We start from the raw sequence: 13,140 nt of genomic DNA, 5'->3' as shown, positions 1-13,140 counted from the left end.
CAAACCCTATCAGCTGTTGAGAAACTGGGTCAATGTAGAGTGCTGTGCTTTTATCTTCTTTAATTTTTAAAGTTGATAGTAGCCTGACAACAAAATAGTGTGAGTGTATACTAAGTTGCTTTTTTAAAGCCTGTGGCTTACAGAGCTCTTAGCACAAGTAGGGATTCTAGCATTCAGAAATCTGTGTTAGTTTGCTGTAAAATATTAAAGTATGGAAACAAAAGTTTTGGAATCCATAGTAAGCCATATGGGAATTCTGGTCATAGCATAAGCTATTTATAGGTTAATATTTGAGTATCACTTGTTGGGAGTGAAATTGTACACAATAATGCATGTGTACTGAGATGTTGATGCATCTAATGCACGAGCCCTGAAGGGGGGGGGGAGTGCATTAGACACATCAGGATCTCTGTACAAGTTAATTATTTTCTACAATTTCTCGAGCAACAAGTGATACGCATTTATTCACCTATTTCATACACAACTAAAAATCCCGCGTTTTTTGCAATTTTTAAAACAAAATTGTCACTAAACATGTTGGAAAATGCAAGCAAGTATAAATGCACCCACCCTCAAGAAAAATGAAAGTGTCCGAAAGCACTGCGTGAACTATGCAGAGTGCGCGCCTGTGCAATGATACAATATTTATGCACTGCCCCAGGTTTAACTCTACTAAAATTAAACAGACTAGTTTGCATTTGACATCAGATCAAAGGCATGACGTGATTGGTTACTGACCTGTACGGTACAGCATATTTGGTCTGGTTGACAAGACATCATACCCAAACTAGTCTTTTTAATTCGGTCTCAAATTATAATCAGAGCCATTTTAAAATGTGACCCTAATGACATTTGACCTTGGGTTGATATTTAACATGTTCCCCTATGCCTCAGGATTATGTCACCAACTTTGCGCCTAATCGGAGCCCCATAGATGACCCCATTCACACACAACAGATTTCTAAGTGTCACTAGCCCACAAAAACTATGACATTCATCGGTAAGTTTGTTATCCAAGAGAATTTCAAGCCGGTCCCATTTTGAGATGAGAGCAGGCTAACACCCCTGGAGGAGCTTGATCATACATCACCACACATCAAAGCATGCCAGTCAAGGGCCTTAGCAATTGACTTAGTTTGATGAAAATCGATGGCCTTGTATCCTAGAGGGGAAAACACTTCATACTTCTTGAGCTAACTTCTAGGTTTCCCTACCTTTGGGGGTACTTAATAAGAAGGCCAATAACCATGATAAGAGGGACCACTTCACATTAGTGTAAAGTACATTATAAAATATACTACTGTAAAGGTGACAATTTTAGCGCTTAACACAGCTACCACAAAATAAAAACCTGTGAATTTGTTCGCCTATGTCTAATAGAAAACTCGAATTGTGAACTTAAGGGCTGGGGTATGAGCGTTTGGACAGTATTTATTGTGGGACATTAGAGCACATCAGACATATCAATTGCATTCTGAATACGAAGAATGTCATTCTGATATCAAATAATTTTGATTTTTGAAATTCGCAATTTAATACACATTTTATGGCAAATCATTAAAATTGATATTTTGATATTTAACAGTACTTGAAGTAAACTTTATAAATCTGATGATTTATACTTAAAGTGTATGTAGGTGGGATGAAAAGCCGACGATCAATTGAAAATTTTGACCTTTCAGTATTGAAGATATGGATTTTGTTTCCCAAAACACCAAATAAAATTAGGTCTTTTTGGGAAAAAAATCCATATCTTCGATATGAAAGGTCAACATTTTCAATTGACCGTCGGCTTTTCCTCCCTGCTACATACACTTTAAGAATATGTCATTAGATTTGTATAATTTACTTCGAGGACTGTTATATATCAAAATTTGAAAATATCAAATTTTTATAATTTGTCATAAAATTTGTATTATATTGTGATTTTCAAAAATGAAAATTATTTGATATCAGAAAAACATGCTTCGTATTCAGAATGCAATTCGATAGGTCTGAGGTGCTCTCATGTCCCACAAAAAATACTGTCGAAACGCAATAAACGCTCATTTTAGATCCCTTAAAAACAAGCAAATTAGTTCAGAATCAGTAAAGTGTAAAAAATTACATGTGAAATTACCACTAGCACAGTAATTGAATGTCTCTAAAATGTCAACAACTGCTTTCAAGTGGACTGCAGATATTTATAACATGTCAATGACAAGTCATTACATAGAAATTATTAAATTTGGTCAATGTGATTATTAGTACACTGTAAATATGAGACAGTAAGAAAATGAAAAGCAAGCTCCTTTGTATTGTGCGTTAACTTGCTTTCTTCTGAAAGTGGAGGGACCACAAGATCTTCAAATTAGATGACGACATCTGGACACATGACGTCATCACCTAATATATTGGGTCAGAGCATCGACAACATCTGACAATGCCTGAGGTCAGGCAACAGTACTCCTGGTTTCAATATTCAGTAGTGTAGTGAAGAAGTTTGCATTGCTCTTAGGTTTAATACTTAATGCTACATATGAACCTGTTTTAAGTAAGCTATGGTTGTATGACAAATTTAGCTATTTCCTCCTCCACATTGGCCACCTTTGGTAACTTTTAGCAAGAAACAAGATCAGCATGACATTGGGGGTACTAACTTTTGAACATGTTGAAAGGAAATTTTGTTATTTTGAAATTGTCCCTTTTGTCCTTCATATGGAGCTATGTATAGGAGTTGCATTGTGCCAGGTGATATATCATAATACAAAGAACAGAAACTTGCCAACGACTGTTCTAATAAATTTCTTTAAAACTGAGTGTTAAATTCTTCAAAATGCACTTGTCTTAAATATTAACAATATTTTCAGTGCAAGTTGTACTTGGGGTCTATCAGCTTCCCCCAACTTGGCTGGGGAATCCCTCATTCAATCGGAACTTAAGCATTATGGCTGCATTAGGCCTCGTATCCATAGGCTGTTCCTTGTGGCGTGTGCCTTGTTCGTGTTTACTTTTTTTCCCATGTGACCTGCCACACAGACAACGAACTTTTGTTTTGCTTAGTGGCCGTAGCCATAGGTTGTCTGTGTGGCAGGTCACATGGGAAAAAGTAAACACGAACAAGGGCACACGCCACAAGGAACAGCCTATGGATACTGAGGCCTTGCTGCAGCTTGGCTGGGAAGGCTGTGCACTGGTAATTAGGTATGTGCCCTTGCTGCAGTCAGTAAGCTGCAGCTTGGCTGGGGAAGGCTGCACACTGGTAATTAGGTATGTGCTCTTGCTGCAGTCAGTAAGCTGCAGCTTGGCTGGGGAAGGCTGTGCACTGGTAATTGGGTATGTGCCCTTGCTGCAGACAGTAAGCTGCAGCTTGGCTGGGGAAGGCTGTGCACTGGTAGTTAGGTATGTGCCCTTACCAGGAATACGTAGATTGCCAAAGCAATAGCCAGCTGTTCCTGCTACTACATGAGCTCCTTTCCCTGCTGCTTGTACATCACGTATCCTGCCGCCTGTCCCTGTCGTAGCACCGCTGAAGGGAGCTACCCCTGTAGGGAAGTTATGTGTCTCTGCTGTGAATATCACATGCCGATGAAGCTCGCGTTGTAGAAAGCTATACGGACCTGTGCCGGGATTTTGTGGACAAAGCGCCTTGACTTTGTAACCTTCAATTGCACTGAAATAGAATGATATTAACAATTAAGGTGATACGACAGTTAGATTGAACATTAATATTACAATATTACATGTATGCATTAGTGGTCAGTGATACAGGAGGTCAATCTTAAACTATGCATTTCTAACACTCATCAAGCTTAATTCTTAATAAGAATGGTTAATACATAGTATAATGAATGGAAAAAAAAAGATCAGAAATAAATAAGACTATAATGAAAACAAACATATGGGTAGATTTAAGAATCCGGAGGATGAGGTTAAACATTTAATGAGCTGGTACGGTCCATGCAAGTATGAAAGAAAGAATCAAAGAACATACAAACAAGACAGAACCTTAAAAGACAAGACAAGAAAAAGACAGAAGGAACACTTATTTTATATACCCAATCAAATAAACTCAACCGGAACAATATAACATTGAAATGGTAGATATGTTGGTAATGGTTCTAAGTTCTAAGTGACAGAGGGACAGGTCTTCAGTTTGATTCCACAACCATTCATACCTATTACCTGTTTTATTGTATTATCATAAGAATTGCTCTGTGGTACCTTACGGAGGGCACAATTTTATTTAAATGAGTATGAGTGATGTAGTGTGGATAGCCTCTCCAACAGCATCATATCAGCCCATTTTATTAACACAATAATTGAACACATGTTTAAACATTTAGCAGGATGAAGAATCCATTTCCTCCTTAACACACTCTCTTCAATCATTCAAACAATTGTATCTAGCTGTAAATAAGATTTACACGTCCCTGTTCTCCTTTAATCTACATTGGAACAAAATGAATGAGAAACAAAACTCTCCTCAATATCCTCAATAAATTATGTATAAACACCATCATAGAATTGATGGTAATGAGAGTTGTCATCACATAAATGGGTAGCAGGCACTCCGTGGTACATCAGTATCAGAATGAGATGGTTGCTAGGGGTGATGGCTGCCATTTGTCATCTCAACATATTGTCATTGTTTAAAGCCACATTCATAGTATTTTGTGCAAATTTGGTTGCCTATGTGCTCTAAGAATTGATCATTACAAGATGAAAAAATAGTTCCATTTGATGATCAATAATAACCCACGCTTTACATGAAATAGGTCAACTAATTCCTTGATATGTCAATTGGCCTCTTCTAGCGCCGTCTACGAGCGTACATCTTTTCAACTTTCTTGTTCACATGGAGTTGCATGTCCCCAAAGCAACGGAACTTGCAAGATCCAACACTTGTCTTTCTTGACACAAAAATAGAGTTTCCGGTGTATTCTTTTCTGGGTCAGTTTAGTTTAAGGTTTGTTTGGCTTATAATAGGCAAAAATTATTTGTTTTTTGTTATTGCGTGCCTTCACAAAGTTCTAACTTATGCTCACATTAATTCACGAAAACAAGTGCCAATCATGCATTACGCAACGCACTATTAGCAGGGGTGCTGCGCCTAACTGCATTCACGCCATTCTAGGTTATTCCTTCATGTAATTTTACACGAAGTTAGGGTTAGGTTTAGTTTAGGGTTAGGATTAGGGTGAGGATTAGCGATAGAATTAGCTAACACAAAATAATTTCATGAAGAATCGCCCCCATTCTATATCAATACACGATGTTATGAGTCCCATTTTTTCCGCCTATTATAAGTTGAACAAACTTAACATGAGTTAACAAGCAAAAAACAACAACAACATCAGCAACAACAAAAAACAATAAAATATTGTGGGGAAAGCAGTAACAGGTCTGTGAATGAAGGTTAAAGATATGAAATTTGAAGACAGAGGTTTTTTAGAACAACATGATTCCTAGTGGTCTTTTCCCAATCAAAATCCCTGATTTGAAAACAAAAACACAAAGGAGCTCAATTTGATATGACATTGCTGCAATTAACATGCAAAAATGTGGCTTAACCGAATCTGCCTGGTTTCTCAATAGTCAGCAGTGATGTACTTATTACATTTATTTTCTTCATACATATCTCGCGCAAACACTTCAGGAACTAGGTCACCCCCATAGCATTGGTGAAAACCATATATCATATTTCATACTTTGTTGCTATTGTTTCTTCTCATATTCACAAATATCATGATCCATAATAAAGAGGACATGATTAAAATACATTTACATGTCTATGTAGGGATTTTTAAAGAATTTGGAAAGACAAAGGTTTGAATCGGAACTGCCAGTGGAGAGCACAGCACAGTGATTAGTTAAGTCCGCCAGTTAATACCAAGGCAGGAAATACAATTTGTTAAATACAGGTGTTTCAGGTGTATACTACATTATCACTTGAGGCAATTTGGGTCTAAGTGGTAAGTAATGAGAAATACTCATTGACTTATATTTTCAAAGCTTCTTTTACACTGAAGTATTTAGAAAACCACTAAACATATTGATCCATTTTTCTTTTGCTATCATTTTAAAACTGATTATGAAATATGATTGGTCAATGACTTGGGTAGAGGTGCAATGTTTCCCAGTAATGGAGGCGAAGAACATAATAATCTGAAAATAGCATGGATATCACTAGTTTGGAAACAAGAATAGTCTTGTTTCAGGTTATTAAATAGCTCATTTTCACAAATCACAGCAGACATTTGATTCAGGAATTGTCTTCAAATATATAAATGCAAGTCAGAAATCATTATACCTGAAAAATATATGTTGTATAAAGTAGCTCTGAATTTTCATTAGAATGAGTTATTAGATTCCAAAAAATATTTTTATGAAGTGCATCATACAAGATGTAATCAAATTATGAGTATGTTGTTGATGCTGAAATGCATCATATGAAATGCTATCCACTGTAACATAATCTCCTAAATGCATTACGATGTAGTTAATTTCATTACAGCTACACCAAATTGAAATTGCAAAAGTATTAAATAAAAGCCTATATCTCTGTGTCCTCATATATTTTAACCTCATTCATTATTTTTGCTTGTGTTTTATCCTATTTCTGATTCACACATGGTATGACGTGGCTGTAGTGACATGTTAAGCACCTTCATTGATTTTGAACAAAAAAGAGATATCTTTTGTTTCCAAAGTTATATTTTGTAACAAATTTAGTTTTAGTCACAAAGCCACCATGTTTTTTTAATGTTTTTTAAATTAAAGGAGTAAATGCCTGATTATCATAATTATTACAACTAAACCGCCCTTCATGGAAGCATCTCACGCAAGTTGCCAAGAGTGGGATTGTGCTGTCTTATAAGACAGTGGCCAAAATAATGTGTGCACCGTACTGCAATAATCATGTGATGTCGCCCTCATTTTTGGTATAATATAGTGGTTTATAATTTGGCATTAAAGACATTATAATATCTAAAGAATTCCATCTGCAAGCATATGCGTCCAAATGAGGGTTTTTTTTTATGAAAGAGATTTAAGGCAGATACCCTCCACAAAGCATTACAATAGATTAGTCTTACAATAGCAGATGTTTGTACAGCCGCCTGTATCTGTGAAATATAGTTACTCAAACTTCAAAGAATGTTTTTGTTGAGGGTGTCTGCCTTCCGTCTCTTTCGTCAAAACAACAACAACCCTATTTCGAGGCATTATAATGCTTATGCTTGTAGACAGAATTTTATGGCATCTTCCAAGTTGTTATTTTGTTTTGGTTTGAAAAATAATGTTGTCACATCTGTTATGGATTATTTTGTCATAACAACCCTCCCCTACAACATAACAGTGTGGTACATTGTAGCATGGTAATGAATACAGATCATTTCTTTGCAAAACATGTTCTTATCAAAACACAGATGTTTTTCGCTCTTTCCCTCAGAAAGGGGATGTTCAAAATAATGACATACAGAAATTCATTGCCTATTCCTACAGACTCCAAATTAAGCTTTCTCTGCACATGAATATTTCAGATCTAGCTAGAGGCCAATCATTACAATGGCTTATTAAACCTGGATCGACTCCTAATGACACACATTCCTTAAATCAATAAATAGGCCATATGGTGCAGGGATTTCAAGTCTATGATTTACATTTAGATGCAGGGATGAAGAATGACGTTGATACGATATAAATCAGAATAAATGTCATCATCTCATGCTAACTAAATTGATTACGGATCAAAGCCTGGGCTGGAGGTGAGTGAGTGCGAGATATGAAGTGCTTGCGGTGAAGTTTGCATCATAACATGAAAACCTCACAATGTATGCAAAATGTGCAATACTGTATTGGCTGCCCGATGCTAGTCCCTATACATGTAGATATTGTTATTACATAGCATTAGTTTAGTTTATATTTTAGTTTGAATTTTGATTTTTTTAAATTCCATATTCCTCATAATCAGTGCCCCTCTTGCAAACATATTACCTGTTATGTGAGCCCAAGATTCATAGAAAGAGGGTCTGAGAGTAGGATCGAGGTAGAGGGGAGTGAGAGGGTGTTTTATTGCTTTGTTAGGGTTTGTTTGTGTGGATATGATCATGTATTTAATTTGGTTGAAGAGTTGTTTATTAATTTTATTTAAGATTTGTAGTTAATATAAATTATCTGCATAGAGTTTGACCAAAGAGTACCGACTCAAAACTGGCCAGTGTGTGTAAGGTTACGGTAAATCAACATTTTGGTATTGTCACTCATAAAGGGCTAATATTGTACCTCCAGCTTCCTTTGGGCAAGAGCTTGAAATTGAGTGATAATTTGCATCTTTCTGGTTACGAAGGTTTGCATACTTAGCGCTTAAAGCACTTTTTTGGCACAACATGTTACATACAGAATGCAACAACAACATACTTTGATTTAAGTCTACAGGGTAGAGTAAAATTATCTAGAGGGACACTATTTGCCTCCACGGCCGACACACAAACATGGCAGAGTCGGTACTCTTTGCTTCAAACTCTTTGTTTTTATGTCTTAACTTTAATATTCTGTAATATTTCATGAAATAATAATAATAATAATATTTTGTCTTCTGGCTCATGTCTGGCTTCCGCTTTAATGACGTCAAGTGTATGCCCATCACAGTGTGTCGTATGCCCATCACAGTGTGTCGGCTCTGTGACAAATTTGGCCTAAGGGCCACAATTTGAAATCACCAAATCTAAATTGGGAGGGAAGAGATGTTCAAGTATTAAAAGTCAGGTGTCATCTATTGTATTTCAATTTTTCTAAAAATAGTCTGTTAAGTAGTACACAATTCTACAATTTCATAGTGGTTCCTGCCTGGTCTACTTCAATCTAATGCAATAGGAAGTATTATTTTCAATGAGGCTTTTGAGTTGCATGATATATTGGTACATTTCTGCATGTCCCAAAAATGTCAAATGTAAATTTTGATGAGTGTTGAGCAAATCACTGCTTATCTTCTTGACTCAATCTGCTAACAATAAACTAATATAAAAGCAGTGACAAATTGGCTTATTCCATTTAAAATACACATACCTGTTGTGGAAGATTTCATTTGCCACTTCCAGTTGAACTACAATTATTTTGATTAACTACAAAGCAAATCCTGGCGATATTGTGTATGTGTAGGGGGGGGGGGTGGAGGGTACAATTGGATGTTAATATGAAACTTTAAATTGCAACCATGGAGTGGACTTTACTGCAACAGGGGACCATCCCCCATTTAGCTGACATGTGTAATTGCATGCAAACAGCCTAAAATGCATTTGAGAGTGGATCCTTTATTGTTGATAAAGATCAGTCCCTGGTTGATCGGTTAAAATCCTCCTCCCCCCTCCTCCAAAAAAATATTCTGTATATAATGTTTATAAAATGGGTCAACGTTCCCAGTTATATGCAGAAAATCAGTAAAAATATGTCTGTGTTCATTGGTCCAGTACAGAGACCCTGTTTGCTGGCAAATATATGCAGGAGGGGGGTGGGTGTGTGTGTGTTCCATGTTAAATCCAGCTGAATAGCGTGGAAAAGGTTCAAATCTCACTTAAGGTTGGCTTTTAAACAATTTTGTTCCTACTTTAGAATTTGATTGGAATTCCAATAATCTTCCACAGCACTATTTTTGGATGAAAATTGGTTTTGCATTTTAGTTGGATTCCAAAATCTTCCTCTGGGGGAGTGTTTTTTTTAAACATAATAGCGCATTACATCGATGGCATGTATTTGGGTGGCTGGGTACAACCACTCACTCACTCTTCAAATTTAGATCAAGTTTGCATTCTTTCAGATTAAGTGTTTATACATTGCTCCAGTTTTATAAAAAATTTGCATACATGAATAAAAGAAATATCTAGTTATACAACCATCGTAATGTAAACAGTCTCATATGGTGCATCTTGGTGACTCCCGATTCAAGAAAAATACAGCACTAATATTTTTGAATTAAAAAAATATTTTTCTACTTGCCAAATGAAACCTATAGCTAAATCCTAATCCTTTGGGATCTAACTGGCAATAAAAATAAAAATTTAATATTTTTGCTATTTGAGGAAAAATGGGCCAAAAACATTCCATTTTGTATGCAATTGCAGCCACAAAATGTTTTTGTTTAACTGCAGTCACAAATTTCAAAGACTTGGCACAAGTCTAAGCATTAAAAAAATAGAATGTATAACCTGAAATTAGTACAAGTCTCTGGGCTTGATTGTCACAGCATATGAAAAACACCCCATAAATCCACCCCTTATTTCAAAATATGAAATATTTAAATTTGATTTCCAGTTAGAATTAGGATTTAGTTACTTTCATTAAATTGGCAAAACAGGATATTATTTTTTTAATCCGAAAAAATTAGTGCTGTATTTTTCTGGAATCAGGAGTAGGTACTGTCCCATGATGGATGCATGATTGACATAATTATATTCAATACATTGGTTTTAAAAATAATCTGTTTTTCTTGGTATTTTACCTTCTTCATATTCTTTAACAGATCATCAATATTAATGTGAAGGCTTCATGTCTGCAATAAAGGGTTTTAATGATTTACAAATAAATTGCTCCAGTTGCAAAAAATATTTGCATATTTATATTTGGATTTGGGATTGCCATCAATTGTTTTTTGGGTAATGTTCATATTTCAAGCACAAAATACTACGTTTGAAAGGTTCTAGACCAAATATTCATTATATTGAGCCAAATTTAGTACTACTCAGAAGGCTTCAATAACAGCTATAATTTGGTTCACCTCAAGTTCGATAGTGACATCAATGCTTTTTTACATGTACACTCAGCTTGTTTAACTTTACGCACACGGTTCGATACTGCAGCGAGCGAAATACGCACGTACGACACTACCGAACTTGAGGTGAACCAAATTATAAGTGCTGGTCATTATCACCGAGTGCTGGCTGTGGCCAACCGGTGTAATGAGATCCCTGGCATAAAAAAACCCCAGGCATAGGCCTATATACATGAAAACAGCAAAAGATGCAAATGTACACAAATGTATACAACCATCAAAATATAAACTTCTTCAAAGCGGAGTCTTGATTGTAAATAATTTCTCATGATTCACAAAATTATATTTGATACATTTTGTGAATATTTCATCACATTCCCTCAGCTTTTTAGCTCCTTCAAAGTTTTATACTTTGTCATTATTAACTAGTGGAACAGCCTCACTCACATAAATTAGGGTCTATACATTACACAATGGTAGTAATGGTTATACCATTTACTCCAAATCATTTGCATGCATGAATAAAGCAAAGGATTTAGGTATTTTACGTTATCACATCATGGTTAAATCCTACAGGAATTAGTCTATTGTCAAGACTTCACCTGAGGAATAATATAAGCTGTATAATCCCTGTCTTAATACTAGGCTAACAAGGAGTAGACTTACATGAAGGTAATACTGTTATTATCTAATGCAATCAGCATAATCCACATAATGCAGGGCCTGTATATACACTCACAGGTTATTATGTTACTGTTTTTCCTTGCCACTCACTTGAGTATTAATGGAAACAGCTAAGTGGTATTTAATTACTACTTCATTTAAATGTTTTCATTGCTTTTTGGATAGAAGTATTCTTCCAAACATTTTCCATGAAAGTTAATCTTAAGCAGAATTTCCATTTACACTCAAACTCAATATAAAAGGGTTAATTCCTTCATTTACTTCTCATGTTGTTCAACTAACTGTAGAAGTGGAAATTTTCATTTGATTAATAATTGCACTTTGTCCAAATTTGAACTGTTTCACTTGTTTATTTATAAATTTGTGATTCTAAGCTTTCTTACATTGACCTATATACAAAGGAATATATTTGCACGTTGCTATTTTCATGACAGCTGAAAAAAAGACAAAAAGTGTGAACATTTATGTAGCATGAAAATACCCACTTTTATTCCTCTTCATTAAAACAGTAAAAATATCCTAGATCCCACTTCATCTTAAATTATCAAGTAGTTTTTTAAATCACTCTGGGAACAATTTGTGCATTTGCTTACCTGATGCGATGTTATGCAATTTTAATTTCATTACCAAAATGAGTGGTCTTAATAAAACATTCAAAATAGAGTAATTTTCTATGCATCTTTTCACCAATTTTAGAAAACAAAGGTACTCTATTAGGGCTGCTCTAATGTGGAAAGCACCTGCTTAACTACTGAATTTCAACATTCACAATACAAATCCAACCTACAATTCAAATTTTTTAATAATTAAGGACATAAACTTGGAATTGTACGATAAACATTTCAGAAGCAATTGTATTTCAAAGTGTAGATTCTATAAAACTGCACCTGTTCAAACATGTCCACATTCAAATCATCAGTAAGTTTACTTTTGGCTTCAAAAATAAAATAAAAAATATAATATATAATTAAAATTCCTTTAAAAAAGGAATGGGGTGCCCAATGGGATAAAAAATACAATGTATAAAAATAGATATGTACGGTATATCAGGATAAACAAACATACAAACAAACACAAACATACAATAAATCAATTTAACCATATACCCACCCCAACACCAACAAAGTCACACAAACAACAAATCTACACAATCTTTATAAATACCTGCTGTTGTCTGAGAATTTAATAACGTTATTTGGGTTGCTAGTATCTTGCGTTGACATGATCATCTTGAAGAGTGACTCTGGATGCTCCTTGCCATCTACAACAAGTTTCCCCTTGAAGAACCAGTGACGACTGTGCTCACTGATGAAAATAACAAGAAAAGAAATTATACTGAATACATTTTACAATAATTGGTTTTGATCTGAAATACAGCAATTTAAAGTTGCATACCGTACTATAATGCATGTAATAATAATAATTTTAAAAAAAGCGCACTGATTTATAGTGCACTACGCACAACGCCTAGACGTTGATCCACAAGCCTCAGCACACTTTACAGGTTGTTGCTGACTACTACGGCCCACATCATTCCATAAACCATTTAACAACATATCAGGGACTTTGCCACTTCAAGAGCTCACAACCTAGACATTCCACAAATAACCTTCGCAACCAGGATCAGCTCCTCGAGTTTCGTGCGGGTTACAACGAGACTAGTTTTTCTATATGCAAGTTCCATGAGATTGGCTATTTTCTCAACATAA

At 35.3% G+C, this 13,140-nt stretch overlaps 1 protein-coding gene across 1 annotated transcript in view; it reads right to left on the bottom strand.

The window, feature by feature from the left end:
* Positions 1–13,140, bottom strand: part of LOC140161327 (phosphoribosylformylglycinamidine synthase-like) — a 47,751-nt gene that overhangs the window by 16,983 nt on the left and 17,628 nt on the right. The window contains exons 6-7 of the mRNA XM_072184807.1: positions 12,596–12,736; positions 3,396–3,652 (exon numbers count right to left, since the gene is read on the bottom strand). Coding sequence (XP_072040908.1) covers positions 3,396–3,652; positions 12,596–12,736 — 398 coding nt within the window. The remainder of the gene's footprint in view (positions 1–3,395; positions 3,653–12,595; positions 12,737–13,140) is intronic.

Source organism: Amphiura filiformis, chromosome 9 (assembly GCF_039555335.1).
Source record: "Amphiura filiformis chromosome 9, Afil_fr2py, whole genome shotgun sequence".
NCBI classification, from domain to species: domain Eukaryota; kingdom Metazoa; phylum Echinodermata; class Ophiuroidea; order Amphilepidida; family Amphiuridae; genus Amphiura; species Amphiura filiformis.
This window is presented reverse-complemented; position numbering and strand designations above follow the sequence as displayed.